General features: G+C 52.0%; 6 protein-coding genes across 6 annotated transcripts; 5 read left to right on the top strand and 1 right to left on the bottom strand.

Annotated features, from left to right (window-relative positions):
- Positions 1-72: 72 nt before the first annotated feature.
- Positions 73-1,670, bottom strand: VTN00DRAFT_8936 (uncharacterized protein; the record flags this gene model as incomplete). The annotated part of the gene is made up of 2 exons (XM_069435840.1): positions 73-109; positions 193-1,670. The coding sequence occupies 2 exons, from the start codon at positions 1,668-1,670 to the stop codon at positions 73-75; spliced, it is 1,515 nt and encodes a 504-aa protein (XP_069285746.1).
- Positions 1,671-3,316: 1,646 nt separating this feature from the next.
- Positions 3,317-6,622, top strand: VTN00DRAFT_8935 (uncharacterized protein; the record flags this gene model as incomplete). Its single annotated transcript, XM_069435839.1, has 3 exons — positions 3,317-5,273; positions 5,504-5,716; positions 5,808-6,622. The coding sequence occupies 3 exons, from the start codon at positions 3,317-3,319 to the stop codon at positions 6,620-6,622; spliced, it is 2,985 nt and encodes a 994-aa protein (XP_069285745.1).
- Positions 6,623-7,481: 859 nt separating this feature from the next.
- Positions 7,482-9,430, top strand: VTN00DRAFT_8934 (uncharacterized protein; the record flags this gene model as incomplete). Its single annotated transcript, XM_069435838.1, has 5 exons — positions 7,482-7,499; positions 7,593-7,828; positions 7,889-8,512; positions 8,580-9,097; positions 9,153-9,430. The coding sequence occupies 5 exons, from the start codon at positions 7,482-7,484 to the stop codon at positions 9,428-9,430; spliced, it is 1,674 nt and encodes a 557-aa protein (XP_069285744.1).
- Positions 9,431-11,008: 1,578 nt separating this feature from the next.
- On the top strand, positions 11,009-13,600 carry VTN00DRAFT_8933 (uncharacterized protein; the record flags this gene model as incomplete). The annotated part of the gene is made up of 4 exons (XM_069435837.1): positions 11,009-11,177; positions 11,259-11,426; positions 11,487-13,487; positions 13,587-13,600. The coding sequence occupies 4 exons, from the start codon at positions 11,009-11,011 to the stop codon at positions 13,598-13,600; spliced, it is 2,352 nt and encodes a 783-aa protein (XP_069285743.1).
- A 3,672-nt stretch (positions 13,601-17,272) lies between these two features.
- On the top strand, positions 17,273-17,835 carry VTN00DRAFT_8932 (uncharacterized protein; the record flags this gene model as incomplete). The annotated part of the gene is made up of 3 exons (XM_069435836.1): positions 17,273-17,373; positions 17,471-17,702; positions 17,806-17,835. The coding sequence occupies 3 exons, from the start codon at positions 17,273-17,275 to the stop codon at positions 17,833-17,835; spliced, it is 363 nt and encodes a 120-aa protein (XP_069285742.1).
- A 2,784-nt stretch (positions 17,836-20,619) lies between these two features.
- VTN00DRAFT_8931 (uncharacterized protein) lies at positions 20,620-22,715 on the top strand (the record flags this gene model as incomplete). Its single annotated transcript, XM_069435835.1, has 3 exons — positions 20,620-21,199; positions 21,259-22,573; positions 22,628-22,715. The coding sequence occupies 3 exons, from the start codon at positions 20,620-20,622 to the stop codon at positions 22,713-22,715; spliced, it is 1,983 nt and encodes a 660-aa protein (XP_069285741.1).
- Positions 22,716-22,871: the final 156 nt, after the last annotated feature.

The following is a 22,871-nucleotide window of genomic DNA, read 5'->3' as shown; positions in this document are numbered from 1 at the left end:
ACATTAGGTTTCGGCCGCACCTCGCTGCTCATCTCTTTCGAAGAAGCAGCAGCAATTTCGACACCCTCCATCTCATCCCTCGGTACGACCCCCAGCCTGGCCGCTTCCTCTGCAGAGAAGGTCCGGAAGTAATCCATGTCATCAAATTCACCCAGCCCTGCAGGCGGCGAGACCTTATTCAACGCCACGTACACAAGAAAACTGATAGCGAACCCCAGTGGGAAAGCCAGATAGTATAATCTCGTACAGCCCACGGGGACGGTGACGCTCGGGTTCACGGAACTGATAAAACCTGGTAACTGCGGTGTGAATCCGACGATCCAGGCCGGAAAAGCGCGCCAATTGATACCGTGCCAGAAGTAGTATATCCCCTGGGGGTCAGAATTGTAGAGGTCTGTCAGTTTGATCTTTCGGGATCGGACGATCCAGTACTCTGCGATCATCATGCCGCACATGGGGCCCAGGAAGACCGAGTACGCGGATAGGACTTGGATGAAGGTCCCCGCGCTGGCGAGCAGCTCCCAGGGACACATGGCAATGGAGATAATGAGGCCGATGTATGAGCCACGACGGATATTAATAAATCGGGGCAGCAGCCCGCTCAGGTCCATCCCAGTAGAGAAGGCGTTGTCGACCGTGTTGATTGCCAACTGGCACACGACCAGTCCAACGCCGGCGAAAAACGCCGCGGCCCGCGACTTTGCGTTATAGTCGTTGTCAAGCCATTTCAGAACAATGTCCGGCGGGTTCCAGAGGGCTTCACCATAGATGCCCATCGTGGCGGACGAGGCGAGACAGCCGAAGAAGGGCATGATTGCACCAAAGAGCAGGATCGAGAACCATTGTCCGAAGACCTGGTCTCCCGGTCTGCGCGAAAAACGGGAGTAGTCGGCCTGGTTGGTCAGGCCGACTGCAATGCTGCCGACCACGGAGGTGATGCCGTTCACGATGGACCATCCCAGCTCGCTGGAGGAGCTCAGAGTGGAAGCTTTAGATAGCAGCGGTCCCCCACCTTTGGCTTCGGAAAGGGCCCAGATTAATATGGACAGGAGGGTGAAGAAGGAGACTGCGTTCATGATCGCGAGGAGTCTCTTCGTCTTCTCTGGGGGTAGGTATAGCATCGGCACGGTGAGGACATTGTAGATGATCCACCCAATGAACTGCTTCGTGGTCAGATGAGACGACTCCGGAAAGGTATTCTCCATGTGCTGGAACCCCGAAAATATGGACGACAGCACCGCCGTTACGCACAGCCCTCCTACCCAGCTCTGAACGGCAAACCAGACAAGAGACAGCAGGATGCGCTGGAGTAGCGCCAGGTACCCCCCGTACATGCCCCAGACGACCCTCGACCAGACAGGAAATCCGATGTGCCATTCCGCTCCAACATATCCATTAGCGACAGCAACGGCCGCAATGATGATTTTGCCAACGATAACGGCGATGACGGTCTGCCAGACTGATAGGCCGGAGGCGACCAGCGACGAGCCGACCTGCCAGTTGCTGAGACAGATCTGGTTGATAGCCCAGAAGGAGATGAAGGCGTATTTAGTCCAGGTCCGTCTCTCGACAGGCAAAGGACGGATATCGTCATTCAACCAGACGGAGGAAGTAGTCTCCTTCGTCGTCGGGACGGCGAGGAAGTCGATCATGGGACGCCAGAAGGGCATCGTGGTTAGGGATTAGAACGTGTAACCCATGTTGGCATATTGCAAACCCCAGATGCAGAGGCTCGCTGTGCGGCAGCCACTCTGCTTTAAGAATAATACAGCTGAACATGCCATGGGCTAACGGGCTGGTTGACAGGCAATGATAACCCGAGATCGGCTAAAGCTAGTGTATGATAAGAGGGGGACTGGGGAGTCGATCCCAGTCGTGTGGTGTCGGACGAGGCCCAAGCTTGGCTTGCGAGAAAGAGCGGAAATACTCACATGCTGTAATGTTGCTGTGTGTCTATCAGTTTATCATGTGGATGATATACGATCTCTAGAGATTTACTGCTGGAAGACAAGCAGCTCAGTCCGTTGAGCGATCTAGGTTCCAAGCGAGTTTGGGGAGCTCCATGGCCACCATGTCGTGCTTGACTCACTAGATGAGTGGTAAATGCCACCGGCTATAGCTCTTATCACTATCAGGGAGCCTTGACTATTTCGGCAGGTAATAATCGACGTACCCAGGAATCTGGATAGAGTAAAAATATCGGACAAGCTCCGCTACCTCGGACGTTCACTTTCCTGCCGCTTTAATGGATAGACTGACTTGGGGGAGTCAGGCGATCTGATCATTGAGCGCTGATCCTCCACGGTCTCTCCATCCGCTTTTTTTCTGGTAAGCCAACATCGAATGAGCAACTCGTTGCATTTCAGAGACTGGCCTTGCTGCACTTTTACTGAAATTTCTCTCCTTCATGATCTCGTGCTCGCACCTTCATTCGGGCACCCTGATCTCAGGGCGGAGAGGTATCCCACGTGACCAGTTGCACATTGTTCTGACTCTAGTAGCTCCATGTCTGACTTTTAATCAGAAGATTTAATGAAGTCCATCCAGAGCCGGATTATATTGACATTTTAGATACCGGGATCCCTGTTCTACATCTTAGTTGGTGATGCTAATCTAGTCATTGCAACAGGCTCGACAAGACAAGTTTGAACGTGGAAGTTTTCGGCTTACAGTACCTACCTGGTTGCCAAAATTCGTTATCCAGGACGCCCTACCTAGCAGCTTTGGCGGAGTGCATTTTATAGCTACTTTGCAATTTCGAAGCTGTTGGAAGTCACGCAGATACTGTCATAGGCTGTGGACCCTAAGCAAGTCGTCGATGCAGCAAAAGCAGCGAGAGGGACAGCCGTCGGACAAACAGCGCCGCCATTGGTAGACATCAGACCGTGCCACCAAACACCACCTGCTCACTTCGTGGATGCTGCAAGTTTGACCATCTTATCGCCGAAAGGACAGAGTTGGCCGATCACTACCCCGAGCGCTGAATTCGAGACGCTATCGGAGAACTACAACCTCTATTCCGCATGCCGCACGAATAGGCGGGTAGAGACTCCGTCCGAGACACCGAAGACTGTCGGAGATCATCGCACCAGGCATCTAAGATGAGGGCCCGGAAATCATCCTGCCTGAGATGTGCTCTGGAATCCATCTTTACTAGACAGCGCAGACACTCTTCAAGATAAATTGGTACTATTGAAGTCGTTTTGCGCACTTGAAATTGTCGCTCTCTTGGATACTGTCTCCAAATCACGTGTTATTCTTGAAGACCCCCCTCCCTCTAACCAACCCCTCCCCTCAGGCTTTGAATTCGAAAGCAATGGCTCCGTCCAGCTTCTATCGCATAGGAGTCGACGTTGGAGGAACCAATACGGACAGCTGCGTCGTAAATACTCGTGCCTCCGACTCTCCAAACCGTGGAGTCATCGCATTCAAGAAGACTCCCACTACGAGTCCAGACGTGGGTGGAGGGATCGAAACAGCTGTTCGTAGTGTCCTGGAACAATCGCAGATTCCAACAGACCAGATAGCCTGCCTCACAATTGGAACGACACATTTCATCAATGCGATCGTTGAGCACGATGTGCGCAGGCTTTCAAAAGTCGCCATTATCCGTCTCTCGAAATCGTTCACGAAAGAGGTGCCTCCTTTTTCGGATTTCCCGCCCGCTCTGAAGAAGATTATGAATGGCCACTATGGGTATGTTGACGGTGGTCTGCACATTGATGGATCCCAGGAAGCTCCCATTGTAGAGGAGCAAGTCGTGAAACAGTGCGCCATCATTAAAGAGAAAGGGATTGACGCAGTTGTTATCTCGGGCGTGTTCTCGCCAATCGATGACCACTTCCACCAAGAGGATCAGGTGCGCAAGATTGTTCTTCGCGAACTACCTGGCGTGGATGTGGTTTGCTCTTCGGACGTATCACAGATTGGTTTCCTGGAGCGCGAGAACGCATCCATCCTCAATGCTTCCATTCTCAAGTTTGCACGCCGTACGATCCGCGGGTTCAGAGCGGCGATGAAGCGGCTGAATCTGAAATGTGCACTCTACTTGACCCAGAATGACGGAACCCTCATCGACGCTCTGGCGGCTGCTCGACTACCCATTCGGACATTCTCCTCAGGTCCGACGAACTCCATGCGTGGAGCCTCCTATCTCGGATTGCAAGGATCCGAGAAAGGCACAACGATTGTTGTTGATATAGGAGGGACCACAACGGACGTAGGATTCTTGCTAGCATCTGGATTCCCCCGCCAGGCATCTGCCTATGTTACCGTCGCAGGGGTAAAGATCAATTTTGGCATGCCCCATATTGAATCGATCGGTCTCGGTGGAGGTTCGATCGTCCGTCTTGATGGGGACAAAGTCACTGTCGGTCCAGACTCTGTCGGCCACTACTTGGATTCTAGAGCAACTGTGTTTGGAGGAGACACTCTGACCGCCACTGATATTGCTGTCGCGGCTGGAGAGAAAGTTGGAAATCCGGAATTGGTCAGTCATCTGAGCAAGGAGACAGTTTCTATTGCTCGGGCGAAGATGAAGACCACGCTAGAAAGAGTGATAGACATGATGAAGACATCTCCAGCACCTCTTCCCGTGCTCCTTGTCGGTGGTGGCTCTATCATTTCCCCAACAGAACTGGAGGGAGTATCCAAAGTTATCTGTCCTCCATTCCATTCAGTTGCAAACGCTGTCGGTGCTGCGATATCCAAGGTCGGAGGCACTGTCGACTCAATTCAAAGCACCGCAGAACAGTCGGCTGTCGAGATAATAGAGCAAGCAAAGGCTACCGCAATTGAACGCGCCGTTGCCGCCGGAGCTCTTCGCGAGACGGTCTACGTCGCAGAGGTCGATGCCATCCCTCTACAGTATGTGGCGAATCAAATGCGAGTTATTGTAAAAGCTGTTGGGGAGCTCTCCCCTGACGGCTTGCCGTCGGCAAATGGTGCTGCAGAGGGAGAGGAAGACGAAGGGGACGAAGAAATCTACGCAGTAGAAGCCGATAAAGACAAGGCTGCACAGGAGGAGCAAAGTCCAGCTGTTGATATCGAGACTTATCGCCCAACGGTGAAGAAGAACCCTGAGACGGGAGTCCATGAATGGATCATCTCTGAGACAGATCTTGCCTGGCTTGCAGACGGGTGCTACGTTCTAGGATGTGCCGGCGGAGGCTCCCCGTTCAGTGAATATGTCAGGATCAGGGACCAGATCCGCGAAGGACATACCATCCGTGTCATCGATGCATCCTCTTTGGAAGACGACGCGGTTATCTACTGTGAGTGACCAACCCCTGTACGAAATAAGATGTCGGAGAAGGGTTAGGACTGGGCTCCCCCCCTCCTCGCCTACCATTCTCATATCCTCACATATGGCATCTACTACCCACATACTACAAGCAACTTTTGGCCGCGACTAGATGACTAGATCTCTAGACGCTTTTTTTGTGGCCGAGCTGTATAATATATCCTTAATACAGAACATGTTTACAGCAGCTAACTTCTTCAGGGGGCGGCCATATGGGCTCACCCGCTGTCTCCGTTGAACGGCTCGCCAACGATGAAACAGAACAGGCTGTTTCGGAATTGATGGATTATTTAAACCATCAGCGGATAGATGCTTTTATCGACCTGGAAATCGGCGGTGCTAACGGGCTGCAGGGGCTGGCCCTCGGCTCGTCAAAGAACCAGAACTGTCCTACCGTCGATGCAGACTTTATGGGTATGTATCTCCTTCTACGGTGACATCTCTCTTTGATCGTCCTTCATCCTATCCGGTTTGGGCAGGACACTGACTAGAAATTCAACCCCAGGCCGTGCCTATCCGACATACTGGCAAACAACAATCTGCGCCTTCGAAGAAGGAGCGTTAGTGCCCTGCGCCATCGCCTCTGGCGACGGTAAAACCATCCTCATGACAAAAACCACTAACGACGAGATTGTCGACCGCGCATTACGCGCCTCCTGCGCCGAGATGGGCTCCCGCGTCGGAATGGCCGCCAAACCCACCACCAAACATGCCATCGTCAACTACTCCGTCCTGAACACCATCTCCCTCGCATGGCGCATAGGCCGCTGCATCGCCCGCGCCCAGGCCACCAACACCGTCAGCACCGTTGCCGAGCAGATGATAGACGAATGCGGCGGCCCCGATGCCGCCAAAGTGCTCTTCCGCGGGAAGATTGTCGCCGTTGAGCGGCGGCTCTTCAAGGGCCACTCGTACGGCGAGATCACGATCCAGCAGGTGCAGAGCAGTGAGCAGGAAGAAACGACAGCCACTGCTACTCCAGCCGTCGCTACAGGCGGCGTTCTCAAAATCCCATTCAAGAACGAGAACATCTACGCGAAACATATCGCCGACGACGGCACCGAGACGTACGTCGCGACGGTCCCCGACCTCATCTCCGTCCTGGATACTCAGTCCGGGCGGGCCCTGGGCGTTCCGGAGTTCCGATATGGGGTCATGGTCACAGTATTGGGGATCACCTGCTCGCCAAGGTGGACGGAGACGAAGAAGGGTTTGGAGATTGGCGGGCCGGGGGCGTTTGGGTATGAGGGGATTGAGTATCGGCCGCTTGGCAAGTATGTGGAGCCGAGGAGTGTAGTGAAGGAGTATGCAGTGGATTGATTGAAAGCTTGGGTGAATGGTTAGAACGGACTGACGTGTCTTTGACATGACATTTAGAGAGATATCTCTATTAGACATAGAGGCCTTATTTCATTTAGTCGTTGGAAATATATCTTAGATGATATATAGGAGTAGTTTGAATAACGATTTCAATGATTCTTATGACCATCAACCATTCTTGTTAAGTCACTTTTATCCTCCCCAACGTGATCAGCCAAAAGGGAGGCGTGATCAGCCAAAAGGGAGGCAGCCAGAGCCAGAGCAGTGGCAAGTCTGTTGAACAAAAAGGCATTGCTACCAGTTTGTCCTTGCAGAATTCCGACCTTATACTCCCACAAAGTCTGCTGCAGTGATTATCCTCACAGAGGAGTAGGGTTCACCCAAATCACCTGGTACATACACACACAACATCTACAGCACAGCACAGCACAACTGAATACATACTGATGACGTAACCACCTAACAAAAACCAGCCCGAAAACCCTGCATTGTATAGATGACGTCATTGATACAACCTCGCCAGACCACTCGAGACATGGTACCTGGCCAGTAGGATGGAGTACTAGCGTAGAGAAGAACAGGTAGTAGAGCTTGTGTGCCCGGGTCGGGAAGAAGCATAGGTGGACTGCATGGACCATGAATGATACGGTGGCAGCCGTCAATCGATTGTTGGAGCCTGTCTCTGATATTTCATTTCTTTTGCTCTTATTTTTTTTATTGATCTTGGAGGCTCAGGTAAATTCGCATTATACTATTTTATTTGCTCTGGAGTGCACAAGTCAATTGATTAATTGATCGGATAGAAGCCACTGGACCTGGTGCTGAATTCATTGGTCTGCTCGAGAGATAATAAACAGCCATGTCGTTAGCACGGCATGTAAGTCCTACCTACCTATCTACACAAATTTTCTACCGTACAATAGAATAGCGACCAATGGCTAACCACCACCGCGGTTATGTGCTGCAACAGATCGACCCGGACTCCATCATCCGACAACTCCGCAGCAATCCCGAGGAGAGCTGGAAGCGGAATATCCACACCGAGAACGTCGTCTCGTGTGTGACGCCGTACTCGACGCGCTACGCAAGCAAGGAGGATGTCCCGAAGTTTCGGATCCCCAGGGATGGCGCCCCCGCGGAGGCGATACGGCAGATCCTCGAGGATGAGCTCGATCTGGATGGGAGGCCGAATTTGAATCTTGCTAGGTTTGCCTTCCTTTGTTCCTTGTGGTGGTTTGTTCCTGACAGATACATGGGCATGGATAGTTTCGTAGGGACCTACATGGAGCGCGAAGCCAACGCCCTCATGGCCGAGAACATGGCCAAGAACCTGGCAGATGCGGATGAGTACCCGGCCCTGATGGCCATGCACGCCCGTTGCGTCTCCATAATCTCCAACCTCTGGGGCGCCTCGCAGGATAATCAGCAAGGAGAAAAGAAAGAGAACGCCGTTGGCTCCGCGACCGTTGGGTCCTCCGAGGCCGTGCACCTCGGCGGATTGGCAATGAAAAGGGTTTGGCAAAACAAACGGCGGGCCGAAGGGAAAGACATCTCCAAGCCGAACATCATTATGGGAGCCAACGCGCAGGTCGCGCTGGAAAAGTTCGCGCGGTACTTCGATGTGGAGGCCCGCATTTTGGAAGTGTCGGAAAAGAGTGAGTATAGGCTGGATCCGGAGCTGGTGAGAAAGAATGTGGACGAGAATACGATTGGAGTTTTTGTAATTCTGGGGAGTACGTATACGGGACACTATGAGCCTGTGGAGGAGATTTCGAACTTGCTGGATGAGTATGAGGCGGAAACGGGGCACTCGATTCCGATACATGTGGATGCGGCGAGTGCTGGGTTCATTGCTCCGTTTACTCATGCGGGAGCTGGGGGGAAGAAATGGTGCATACCCCTCTCTCCTACTTAATACCCAGGAGGACACGGTACTAACCTCTACCAATCTTTGCAGGAACTTCGAGCTACCACGCGTGAAATCCATCAACGCATCGGGACACAAGTACGGCCTGGTGTACGCTGGCGTCGGATGGATAGTCTGGCGTGACCGGTCCTACCTACCGAAGGACTTGATTTTCGAGCTTCATTACCTCGGCGGGACTGAGGAATCATATACATTGAACTTCTCGCGGCCCGGAGCCCAGGTGATCGGGCAGTACTACAACCTGATCCATCTGGGCTTCAACGGATACCGCGATATCATGGAGAACTGTCTGGCCAACGCAAGGATGCTCAGCAAAGCTCTGGAGCGGACGGGATGGTTCACGTGCGTCAGTGGTATCCACCGCAAGAGGGCTTTCAAGGGCGTCACGGAGACCGTCTTCCATAGGCAGGGGGAGACATCTGCAGATTATAACCCGGGGTTACCGGTCGTCTCGTTCGGGCTGTCGGATCAGTTCAAGAAGGATTATCCACATGTGAAGCAGGATAGTATCAGCATCTTGCTGAGGGCTAAGCAGTATATCATCCCAAGTAAGTGTGCAGTCTGTAGCCCACAGAAATTACCAGTGCTGATGACGAGGTATAGACTATCCGCTCCCACCAAAGGAGGAAAAGACAGAGATTCTCCGCGTGGTTATCCGTGAAAGCATGTGTGCAGACTTGGTGGACAGGCTCATCACGGACATCGTCGCCGTCACCGAGAGGCTTATAGATTCAGACCCCGTTGATCTGTCGACACTGCAGACCGGCCCCACCTCGATCGAGCAGACGCGCGGGCATCCCAAACGCGGAGATGAAGAGCGTCGGAAACCCGAGTCCGGCAAGAGACTGATGACGGGAGGGATCCATAGGAGCGTCTGTTAGTGATAGTAAGTTGAAATCTGGTCTAAAGAGGGACGTGTAGAGAGGAAGACAAAAAACTGCATAACATTTATGTCAACATCTGAGGGACAAACCGATGTCCATGAGCAATGGGCATTGGAAAGAAATGAAGCATACGAGTAGATGAACGCAGGGACCTGTGAGTTGAAAGACCTCCAAAGCATGTAGTCAGTAGATGATACTGTTGGACGCTATTCCCCAAGGCCAAGGGAACGCCACTAGTTTCGAGCGTCCCGCATGGTTTTGAAATAGGAAATGTGAAAGAGACGAGTCATGCAGGCTGTATGATTGATCCCAAGGCGTCGACCGTGGCGACGGCCAGAACCGGCAAAAGACCTGTCATCAGATGACATGTACCCCTTGTCGGGAGGTAGCTGGAAGTCGTAGACACAAGGTAGTTAGTCTTGTAGAGATATAGGGCTTTAGTATATAGATCTCGTAACCTCTTGTATGAACAGCACGTTCAGGCTCGTATGTTTTCCCGGATTGACTCAAGGTTCGGACCCCGTGATCCTCCGCAGAGCCGCGCACGAACCTGCTGGATTTCCCATCGACATCACATCTCGTCGTATACTCGGTGCTTCGTCTCTCATCCACCTGCATGGTACCTCGCTAGGTACAGTCTCCGTACCTAGAAGTACACACCGCCGTCGTTGCACCTGTGCTCCCTGCATGGACCAGGTTCTCCCGCGTCGCCCCAGCCTGGAACGCGGTCCATCCACGTCAGCAGAGATCGTTTATCCTGTGCTCTGTGCTTTGTGCTCTGTCCTGTGTCTGGTCGTGAGGCTGCAACGGCGGATAGATAGGACAGGTCGCGATGCATGTCTTTCTCTTGGGATCAGAGGCGAGGAGCCATTGGGTGGAGCGCGGGCCAGCGCAGTGTGCGCCGAAGTCCCCGAGAAGCCATGAGGTTCTCCGAATCCCAACGCCTCCCCATCTGCGCTCGCCTGCTAATTTGCTGTCCTGCTCACCTCCGACATCCTAGCTGCTGCTATGAACTGTCGCCATCCTCCCCTCCTCCGTCGACCGCCGTCCTGCCTCCCCCGTGTCTCCTGTTCCCAGAATCCAGCCCACTGGTCGCGGATCGTCGTCCGCGCCGACGAACGTCGCAGCGCTCGTGCTCTCGCCGCTTTCTTTGTCTTCTCCGACTTTCGTCCTCGCCCACCGTCACCGTCCGTCGAGCGTCGCCTAGACCTCTAGCCATCGTTATTTGCTATTTATTCCCGACTGGGGCGTCAGGGCTGCCGGGTTGATCGGCGAATCCTCGTGCTCCAATTCGGTCGAGCACCCCCGCAAAGCCGGCTGCCGATGGCGTTCTTATCTTCCACCTGCGCACCGTCTCCTCACTGATAAAACACTCGCATCGGGCTACTTATCTGGTTATCTCAATCTGGCCTGCCCTTTTGGCATAGAAGACCATTCCCCCGGCTTCGTTTTTGCCCGCTTTTTCTGTCTATCTTTCCCTCCCTCCCATCTGCTTTCCCTCTTCCGGTTGCTCTGGTCCCCTCCGATGTCGTCTGGCATTCACAGTGGGTCGATGCTGTTGCTGCAAACTCTGGCATGGAAACCATCAAAATCCCCTCGCCTTCTGCATTTCTAGACCCCCCGACCCGCGTCCAATCCGCCAAGCCGGCCTCTAAGCGTCCCCCGCCCTCTCCGACCAGAGCTTCCGCTCCGGCCAAAAATGCGGCCGGCATCGCCAGGCCCAAGCAGTCGAAGAGCCGCAACGGTACGCTACGCAACGCCCGCCACTCTTACATCCATGTCGTATGCTGTGGTCCGTACTGACGCTCGCATTTCCGCCTTGCAGGCTGCATTACGTGCAAGACGAAACGGCTCAAATGCGATGAGACCAAGCCAACGTGCCAGCAGTGCCACAGAAGGAATGTGCCTTGCGGAGGCTACAAGAAAGACTTCAAATGGCGACCGTTTGAGGAAGCCAGTTTTACGAACAAGTCTGCCCCAAAGGTGAAGAGAGGTAACGACTCCCCTGAACGGGCTGTGTAGAAGGCTCAGTCGTGCTAATCCTGTCTGCTAGTGACCTCCTCTGTTGCGCCATCCCCGCGATCGCGGAATGCTTCTACGCATGTCTTGAGCGCGCCGGTCACTGATCACTCGACATCATCTGCCGGGAGTGAGACCGACCAATTTACAACTTCTCCACTTACGAGCAACAATTCCCCGCGTATCAATGACTCTAATTTCCAAACGAACGGTTCCGGGCCTAATGGTCCATCCTCGTCAGGGGAGTCTCTTTACGTGATACCCGAGAATACCGATTTCGACGGGCAAAGACTTGCGGATCACGGACAGGCGTCTGTTCTCAACGATCAGATAACATTGCAGCCTCAGAGTGATGCGCAGTTGGGACTGCCTGCACAAGATGCTGCGATGTCGGATTTCCTTGTTCCTGGTGCAGATATGGAGGTGATAGGGGCCCAAGGTCCTTTCTGCATTCAGCAGACGCCGGTCCCTCTCCAGTCAGGCGGACCCGGCTTTTCCTCGTCGCTCGAAGAGGGCAATAATGACGAGGTGGAAGAAATTGTGCGGCAGTTTGACCCAGGCATGGATATCTGGTCCGTGCAGGGGTCGGTGTCCAGTCATTCAGCGTCGTTGAATTCACCGGATTCAATGCCTAACATCCTCTTCCGAGGACCTGACCTTGGCCCTGGTAGTCCGGAAATGCTGATCATCCGCTTTGACCGACAGACCTGCGGGATTCTGTCTATCAAGGATGGAGTCACAGAGAACCCGTGGCGGACGTCTATATGGCCGCTGGCAAAAGATTCTCCGGCCCTATATCATGCTGTCTTCGCGCTCACCGCTTTTCACTCGTCGAAGGAATTCCCCAGTCTGCGTGTTTACGGGATGGAGCATATGCGTAAAAGCATCACCTACATGCTTCAAGGGATACAAAGCATGAGGACTGATGCTGCACTGGCAACAACTTTATCTCTGGCGTTTGCGGAATCATGGGATCAACACATCTCCACCGGCATTCAACATCTCCGAGGTGCAAGGGCGCTGGTAAGCCAGGCGATGAGAGACGGGATGCAAAAAGGGTTTCTTGGGGAGGATGTGGCGCGACTACGGTTCTTGTACAACACTTGGATGTACATGGATGTGATTGCACGACTGACTTCACTGCACGAAACTGGGGATGATGAGATAGCCTTTTGGCCTCTTTCGACACCAGATGATGGAGTGCACGAGATTGATCCCTTGTTGGGCTGCGCGGCCTCGCTCTTTCCTCTCATTGGCCAGGTTGCCAACCTCATCCAGCGCGTCCGAAAGAGCAAAAGCAATTCGATCGCCATCATTTCCGAAGCAATCGAGCTTAAAACCCTGATTGAGAAGTGGGAACCGCCACAATATTTCGAACCTCCTGAAGATCCTACTTCAGATGTCCAGCACAGCTTCCAGACTGCTGAAGCCTATCGCTGGGCCACGCTGCTCTATCTTCACCAGGCGGTTCCAGAGATACCGTCCGAGTCAGCATCGGAACTGGCAAAGAGGGTGTTGATTCTGCTGGCCACTGTCCCGCTCAGCTCCCGGGCAACGATCGTTCAAATATATCCGCTGCTAGCAGCTAGCTGCGAGGCAGATACTCAAGAAGACCGGAATTGGATCTTGGATCGATGGGCAGCAATGCAAACACGCCTTAGGATCGGGAATATCGATCGCTGTCTCGAAGTCATCCGCGAGGTCTGGGCGCGGCGGGATGCATTTGAGGCGGAGAAACAGCAGCGCCAACGGAGGAGCGTCGTGCGTTCGGGTCCCTATGTTGCTCCTGTGGATACAATGCGAAAATCCTCACTTGGCGCGCTGATGGACAACGGGCAGGATCCAAATCGGTACTATGGGCTAGCGGAGTCGTGGAAAAGGGCTGCAGCCGACAAGACGAACATGTTGAGTCCGGTATCTCGGGACGACTCAAGGCGTATAATGGCCGCTTCGTCTAGGCAAAATATCGAGTTTGAGAAGACTGTTCGGGGCAGGCTGCATTGGATCGGTGTGATGAAAGATTGGGAGTGGGAAGGTAAGAACTCAGAAAAGACAAGTCTAGTGCATCGATTGATGTTCCCATCTGTTCTCTTTTTTGTCTTGGGAACTCAGGATCTAACTCTGAGCGACGTAGTGCTTCTTGGATGATGAGGAAGATGAAACCCGCTGTAGCCGTTTCAGCGGTTGTACCTTTTTCTGCGAGGATACCTTCAACTTCTCGTGCTCGATATATTCACGAGCTTCCCGCTCCTTTTCGGTGCCGATGTCGAGATTCTCCTGGATGGTCGATGTGGACCCATGATGCGTTTCACTTCCATCCTCGGCGGTGCTTCCTGTGTTATGGAGTGCCTCCTTATTTTCTCTGGCGAGATAGGAGCGGAGGGAAGCTAAGTATGGCTTTAAATCGTTCGTTATCGATACTGTAGCCATGGTCGCTTTGGAACTGGTTGAGAGAGGGCTCCGGGCTCCTTTTTCTCTCTCGTTTAATGACCCGAATATGAATTTTTCTGTTTTGGAGATTTCTTGGAACAGGCACTGAGCTTTTGTTTGATTCCCTATTTCACCACCTGGGCATCTTTTGATTAGCGCGGCGTTCTGTGGAGCTAGCATTATCGATGACTTATGTATCAAAGAACTGAACTGGGCCACATGAGGGGGGCAGTACGGACTGGGCTTATCTTGTCGGCTGCACTTCTTTTGGGCTTTCGGGCCTTATGACCTTCCGTTGCACATATAAGTAGTCGATGATACCACCTGGGCCCGTTTTTCTGTTTCTCTCGCGTCGCGTGGGCGGATGAATAGTGTGTTTTTAGGCGACAGGTTAGAGTCCAGGTTTTCACCAATGTACAGTCTTTCCGGCTTTGATTTCCTTTTTGGATCTGGATACTGGAGCGTCGTGATTTACTCCTTCAATGGCTTGATTTGGCGCACGGGGTAGGAAAGGCCGGGGGACTGTTCCTCCTTAAATCCGGGTTTGGCGTAGAAGAGAGGTCTTGGATCCGAGGGAGAGATTTTCTAACTTCCTACCAAGCCTTCAGCACTGCATGTGCAACATTGTGAGTGGGTTCCTTTTGGGGTAAAATAGTTCAGCTGTTTGCCTTCGACGTGTAACTCCTTGACTAGCAGGGGGCATGGGGTATCAATCCGTGTTGAAACTGGAAATGATAACGACATCCATGGATGCAGATCACTGCAGCTGCTGTCAAACGGAATAGAAGGACAAACAAGCCCCTAGGGGCTTTGATCAGTGATCTTTTTTTTTCATTGATTTCTATTTGCTCTCGCTCTCGCGATTTCATGTCAAGCTGATTCCAAAAAAAGGATCATAATCTTCCCGCTTTTCCCTTTGCCTTTTTCTTTGCCCTAGCCTTACCTTCACGCGGAACAAAGATCAAGGGTTGCTCAGACGTCGGCAATTGGCGGTCCCGCCTTGGAAGTTCTGAGCTCTTTCTGCGGGCACGATGATGACCGATATCGGCATTTGGTGAATCTCTATCGTGTTGACGGAAATCCGGTAGCGGTTCTGACGCTGACGCTTGTTGGACACGCGATGGAAATCGAATCGATCTGATATGACAATGTCTTCTTTTGCGGTTGAGTCAGGCTGCTCAGAAGATTGATGTCGCGAGATGGAACTAGTCGTGTGGCATGGAAAAAGGCGGGCTGCGTTTCCGGAGAAGTTGTAGGGGGGAAAAAAGTGATCCTTACAGACCAGGATTTTCTGAAAGACGAGGGCAGTTTCGGGAAGCGGTGGAATGCAGCGATACTCTGCCCCTCTTAAGAGGGATCGCAGAAGCTGATGCAGCAGAGCACAGCAGCAGCGTTGGGATGTCTGTCGACGCTTCAAGGAAGCGGGGTCCCTCCCAAGGGCTGAATAATCGAATGGAGGAAGGGAACTGAAAGAAGGAAAGCAAACTACGTATGTTTCGAGGCAAGCTTCAAAACCAACCTTAGCGATCAAAGTCAAGAGGGTGGAGCGCACCATCACAAGGTGCTCAAATGGTGATTGGTAAGTTTCAAAAAGCTTACTACTTAATGGGCCCCACACACCGCTTGAAGCCTACAACAGGAAAGGTTGTACCGCTGCTATCCAGCAGCAGACATTTACGCAGTAAGAAAGAAGTTCCAGTACGCCTGGATTTATTATTACTACAAAGTATTCGAGTGCTGAAAGAGGAGCATCTCCTGCATCGTACGATTCTTAGCAGCGTGATCCCGAAATATCCGCTCAGATATTGTCGCGGTGAGACACTGATTTGGATCGCTACTGTATGCAGTAGTAGTATGTGCAGTACTTGTGATCGTCTTGCTGAAACAGTATACCTATACAGACTCCACGTGTCTTCAATCACCACTTTACAGGATTCCTGGCGGTGTGGATATCTCATCTAGACCGCTTCTGATTTGGCTTGGTAAAAACACAATGCAGCCGTTCGAGTACCCTCATGTCTGCCGTCCGCAGATCGTACATAGGCACACGCATCCATGGATCTGTTACCTAATGCCGAGAGAGCGGTTCTGTCTGCTCACATTATGTATTGCCACCTGGACCGCAGGATACTTGCTCATATGTAATTAAATAATAGTAACAGCGTGTATTCCGGAGAAGGTAGTAGGAAGAGGGAAAGTCAATGCTGGTTCTCTGCGGCCGGCGACGGGCGATGGCGGTCGAGACTCCGGACGGACCTGATGTATCGATGTCGTTGGAGTAAAGCCCTGTGCTGGCTCGATCTAACCCTAGTCGGACAGCATTCGCGGGACGGAGCCTTGCCCGTTTAGGGAAAACAATCCCCCCGGTTAAAGGGGCCGTACAGAGTAAGTATATGTCGTTGCAGGCAAGAGTCAATACGATTGTTATTTCTTCCTTTGTTTGTGTTCTCTGTTTGCAGTATTTTTGTCGTAGTTGCTAGAATGTTGTGCACGTACTTGACAAAGGCATTTTGTTCCTCGATGGATGGCTTTCATTTATCTCGAAATGGTAGTATGATGCGCTGTGCTATAATTATTAACAAAAGGGTTATAGAGTATCTCAGATAGTAGAACATATTATTGCTATCTTGGAGAAAAATCCTAACCTCCCTCCGCACCCTACCCTAACCGCATTATGTAGTTCTGAGCACATCACCCACAGATATGTCGATATCATCCCTGTACCACCTTTGAGTACGTTGTCGATAGACAATCCCCCTCAATCCCAGCAAAGGTCCCAGTGCTAACCCCTCAGTAATCCGACCCTGCATAAGATCAATGATATCTAACTGGACATCACCTTATCTCATTCATCCAAGTGAGGGGATGAGATCCGAACGTGCTTCATGAGGGGTAAATGCTTCCCCAACTCGGTCGTTATCACTCTATCGGAGACGGGGATTGATAGTAGGACGAATCTAGCAAGAGACAGGGGCTTTGCGCGATCTTGATACTCTTTTCCCCCTCATTATCTTTTGCTCATTTGGTTTCCCTTCTGGACGATGCGTATCGAGCTTGGCATCCGCTATATGCCTAAGCTATTTAGTTATCTCGATTGAAACAGAGAGGAGGATCGTCGTGATTGACACACTGCATAGTATATGCTTCCGCAGACAGATTGATCTGATAGTAAGTGCTCTTGTTCTATAAAAGCTTCAAGACTTGTGAGTTATCAATTCAACTGTTCCTGACGTCAATCGATCAATTGCTCGTCGACGTTGAAGACTTTATATATATCATTATATACATACTCTTTTTTTTTTCTTTTCTTTTCCCTGCTGACATCGACTAACAACGGGCTCCATCATCAGCCACGTCTCTTCAAAGTCTTCATCGAAAACAACAGAAAAAATGGCCTCTCCCGCATTCAGCTACCACGCCAAGGCCCAGTCTAGCTTCAAGCCGCCGCTGATCGCGAACGAGAATGCGTTTCTGGGGGACGTGTTTTCGAGGTATGCATATATCGATCAATCCCTATCATTATTTTACATAACAAATCTCTCAATAAATATATAAAGCATATACGGATAATAATGATGAATTGTTCAGCACGAAGAATGACCCCGACAAACCCGTCTCGGCCGGCTTCTTCCGTCTCGAAAAAGGCACTGCCCTTGAGTATGAGTACACCTACCACGAGATGAAGATCATTCTGGAGGGCGAGTACATTATCTCCGATGAGACGGGACAGAAGGTTACCGCGGGACCCGGGGATGTGTTTTACTTCCCAAAGGGGTCGAAGATCACGTTCGAGACGGGATCGTATGGGTTGGCTTTTTATGTATGTTCTTCTTCCAGTCTTCTCTCTGTCTTTATTGTTTATGGGGCCGTTATGCTTCCTTCCAGTGGATTTATGCTGATATGCTTTGCTTCGGTTTATACAGACAGGACAGCGTAAGGAAGGTGGTGCCTAAAATACGGACTTTTGAGACGGCTAAAGAGGGGAGTGGATTATCCTCAGCGTGCAGCTATGGATTAGCGCGGGCCTTTATATCAAGATCTTTGAGGATTGACCAGACTTCTAGGAACGTCGGGTTGAGCTGGATGCTGTCTTTGGATACTACCAGATAGGGTTCTACGGTACCTACCTACCTACATAGTAGGCAGTGAAATAATATACCATGTAACTGTCCAGGAATTTTATTCCGAGACAGGAACCCTGTATTTGAGCACTACCAATTTCTCCTGTTGATTGTGTTATGTCGGAGCCAGGATCACCCGGGCCGGGCTTACCTATATCCCTCCTACGAGTCTGCTAGCTTCCTGCTTCCACCAACCTACCAACATCTCAATCTGAATTCATATTCCTCATACTGAGATGTTATAAACACTGTATCAAGGTCACACTACTTATATTCTTCAGTGCGTTTTAGTGCTAATCGCTATCCAGTCTCCGGAAACTGGGAGCTGTATGCCTTCGCAAGCGGCAGAATGTTGCTGCTCTTCTCGGAGCTCAATCCCTTCTATTATCCTCTCTGCCCTTGTGCGTTTCTCAAACTTTATCCCTTCTACCCTCATCTCCAGAAGGCAAATTTTCTCGGTTACCAAGAAGGTCCCTGCCAAAGATTTTCCTAAGGTCTGCTACCAAGCGAATCCTTATCGCGTTGGGTGGATTACCTCCATACGGAAGCTCGCATCATACGCACTGGTGTGTACCAGATGAGCGACAATCTTGACGTTCAGTCACGATATTAGTGGTCGTTTGAACCGGAGAACTAAACATTTCCAATCGTTCTTTTCAAACATTCAGCCCCTCAACATCCTCATCGGCGTGAAAAATGATGCTGTCTTGTCAGAATTTGAGCGGGCCGAGATCAAGAACCCCATTGCCAGGAAGATGCTCAACGATCGTACTTTGCACCTGTCCAGGTCTCCCCCTACCATCTTTGGGACCCCTATCCTGCGCGATCTCAGCGGGGAAAGACGCTTCGATGAGGGGCGTACTGTCGACATCATGGAGTAGCATATATAGAGCGCCTGAAGTGATTTAAGGATGGAGTGGGATTACCAAGTTGACATATGGAATGTCGCCATTCTGGTAAGTAGAGGCAGTGACAAATATCACCTCGAGGGTTCGTTTCGGGATAGCGTTTTCCTAATGGAGTTGCCTTTTTGCCACCCTTTTGGGCCAAGAAGGCCTTGGCATCTCCGTGGATCCGTTGCTAATTTGTCCAGGTTTGGGATCTTTTTGATAACGACCGTCTGTTCGACCGAAAACACCTAAGATGGAATTCGTACCATACCATCTGGTTGAGATAATGACAGTGCTTGGGCCTCCCGCCTCTGGACTTCCACAGACACAGTGAGAAGAGTCTCTGGTTCTGGAATGAGAATGATCCGTGCCAAGAAACCTCCCTTTTTCTTTCCCGTGTAACGCTTGAACTGCACCATCCTTAAAAGATCTTTTTATTTACATAACTGTCCTTACCGACAGACATATTTTTCTCTGGACAGGAAATTGTAATTGCCTAGCTCCTATCTCCGATCAATCTCTTGAAATGTTTGAAGAGTAACTCCACAATGATGACAAGGCCCAGTTTCTAAGGTTTCTGCCCAAGATGCTCTGCTGGGTGCCTGAGGATCCACTGAGGGCAAGGGAGCTGCTGTTCGATGCTTGGTTGAGTGAGGATCTTTATTGACTGGAGAATGGTGACCAGGTGGTCGTTACTAGCTTATTTTTATGTGGACCGGATGGCGCAACAACAGGAAATCTTTGTCTTCACGATTAAGGATGGCGTACGGGGCAATTCTTTGTCGGGTTGACCGATGCCATCGCAGAGCTTCGAATGTTTATTTCAGTGTCTACAAGGTGTCATGGCGCTCAGGTGGGATATTTCGCACACGCATCCAACGTTGACGGTCTCGACTAGAGCTATAGTATGACAATGTCAAGATAGGTTAGGTTCTGATGCAGTGTGACCGTTGGGGAATCCAAATTTAACGCCCAATCGCTGCCCTTGGGTACCACCGCTACATGCTTGATTGGGCTCGAAGTCCAGACCAGAAGTGGGCAGGAGTCTGAAACATTTTGGACAGGACTAGGTGCTTACTGTGGGGAGTGGAAAAATGCCTGACATAACTGGTTAAGAGGCTGGAAGATATTCTCCGAAGACGATTGACGCATTCTTCAACTGCTAGTATCATTGCAACGGCAGGGCACATCTTTTATCTGTAGACTACCGATGTGCTGCACCGCACCAGCGGGCTCAGTAAGGGTAAGCAGAGATTAACGAGTAAGATCCAATAACAAGATCGGCAGACAATAGTTCCTAGATAAACTCCAGCGAGCTCTCCACAGCCAGATCTCATCGATCGCGGCGCAGGGCTGAGGATGAAACAAGGGATGCTAGCGTTACCGGGGCAACACAGCGGCTGCCCAGGGGCTGAGGCGGCGGGCAGCGCTCACTGGATGTGACGAGGCGGGACAGGATGCGCTGCATTTCATCTCCAGCGAAATATTAATAACGGGCGCTTCCCGTCTGTCTTTTGGTTCCGGATGACTTGAGATCTCTCTGGCGCGGAGCACGCCTCGGTTCATCACTGGCACATCGGCTGTGGATCAGCGCCCAAGACAAGAGCCCCGTTGCGTTCGGTCCGGAGCAGCAGCTCCGCGCTTCGTTCGCCCTTGATCCAGGGTCCAGATCAGACTGACATCCCGGCCTGCACGAACATCGACCTCCCGCAAGATGACGGTCACCATGCCTCCCGAACCCGCCCAAAAGCACGGGCTGAGGCTCCCGAATCCACCTCCTCTCCTCCATACGCGGTCTGGACACGATGGCTTCGACCGTCCTGACACCCCCACCGAACATGGCTTTACGAGCCCCGCTCAGACACCTCAGGGCAGCCCGAGCAAGAACAGGATGCCTCCAGGCGCCCTCGACCTTCCCAACGTCTTCGAGAAGGCCATGAGGCTGGCCCCGTCATCACCGACGAAATCTGGCCTCAGTAATGCCCCCGTCTTGTCTCCCGGCAAGAATACCCTCCCCGTCACCGAGGACGTGCCCAACTTCAACGAGAGCGTCATCCGGTCCCCCCCTGCCCACAGCCCGACGCGGAAGTCGAATAAGGAAAACACGCCCCCGAGCGCCATCCGCACGACGAAAGATCTGGGTCTGAACCCCAACGCGGCCGCCATCTCGCGGCACGAAGCCTATCAGCAGCGCGAGGGCGATAGCGTGCGGAGGACCCAGACTCAGATCCGTGGTTTGACCGCGGAAGAGCTGGAGAAGCTCCAATCGCCGAAAGTCAAGCGCTTGGCCAACGTCACGCAGCTCTGTACGACTCTTCGTTTTCTCTGTGAGATAACTGTAGTTTTGTCCGCTGACAGTGCCTAGACTTCCTCGATTATTACTTTGACCTGCTCAGCTATGTCCACAACCGCCAGAACCGTCAGGCCCAGTTCAAGGCCGCCTATCCGCCCCCTCCCGCGACCCCGATCGAAGAATATCAGCCTGCGTTGAATAGGTATCTCGGCCGCGAGCGTGCACACCTGCGTAAACGCCGCACCAGACTGCGTCAGGGTGACTTCCAGATCCTCACCCAGGTTGGACAGGGTGGATACGGACAGGTGTACCTGGCACAGAAGAAGGACACGCGCGAGGTATGCGCTCTGAAGGTCATGAGCAAGAAGCTGCTCTTCAAACTGGACGAGATCAGGCACATCTTGACGGAGAGAGACATCCTGACCGCTGCCAAGAGCGAATGGCTGGTGAAGCTGCTGTATGCGTTCCAGGACGAGGAACAGATCTATCTGGCGATGGAGTACGTTCCTGGAGGTGATTTCCGCACGCTGCTCAACAACACTGGGGTCTTGCACAACCGTCACGCCCGGTTCTATATCGCTGAGATGTTCTGCTGCGTTGATGCGCTCCACGTCCTGGGCTACATTCACCGTGACTTGAAGCCTGAGAACTTCTTAATCGATTCCAGCGGACACGTCAAATTGACCGATTTCGGTTTGGCAGCGGGAATGCTGAACCCGGGTAAGATCGAGTCGATGCGCGTCAAGCTTGAGGAAGTTGGGAACACGAGTGTGCCATTCGGTCGGCCAATGGAACAACGGACTGCTGCTGAGAGACGCGAGGGTTATCGCACGCTGAGAGAGCGCGAAGTCAACTATGCCAAGTCGATCGTCGGCTCCCCCGATTACATGGCCCCAGAAGTGTTGAAGGGTCAGGAATACGACTTTACTGTGGACTACTGGAGCTTGGGATGCATGCTCTTTGAGGCGCTTGCCGGTTATCCTCCTTTTGCCGGAGCAACTGTCGATGAAACCTGGCAGAATCTGAAGCGCTGGCAGAAGGTCCTTAGGAAGCCACAGTACGAAGATCCAAACTACTTCCTCTCGCGGCGAACATGGGATCTCATTACGCGGCTTGTGGCCGCGAAGGAGCAGCGTTTCAAGAACATCCGCGAAATCCAGGAGCATGAATACTTTGCTGAGGTCGACTTCAACCGACTGCGCGAGCAGAAGGCTCCTTTTGTTCCAGATCTGGACTCGGAGACGGATGCCGGCTACTTTGACGATTTCAGCAACGAGGCTGACATGGCCAAGTACAAAGAGGTCCACGACAAGCAGAGAGCGCTTGAGGAGATGGCGGAGAGGGATGAGAAGATGAGCAAATCCTTGTTTGTCGGCTTCACCTTCCGGTATGGTGCCCCCTCTAATTTTTAGTATGGTAACGGTTTCCTGACTTGGTATAGACACCGCAAGCCTGCTGTTGAGTCAGAGGGACGAGCTAGTCCTAGGAAACCGATTCCAACGGATGGATCTTTCGGCACTATCTTCTAAACGAACTTAGTGCTGTCGGTTCTCGCGATGACTACATTTACTTCTTCCGTCCGACAACGAGCTGGTTCTCGATTTAGCGCGACGACACTTCTCTCTTCCATTCTGGCCTTACACCTTCTGTTCTGTGTTATGCCGAGTACAGCTTTCGTAATGATC

Source organism: Thermoascus crustaceus (assembly GCF_041956765.1).
Source record: "Thermoascus crustaceus strain CBS 181.67 unplaced genomic scaffold VTN00scaffold_6, whole genome shotgun sequence".
In the NCBI taxonomy this organism is placed as follows: domain Eukaryota; kingdom Fungi; phylum Ascomycota; class Eurotiomycetes; order Eurotiales; family Thermoascaceae; genus Thermoascus; species Thermoascus crustaceus.
This window is presented reverse-complemented; position numbering and strand designations above follow the sequence as displayed.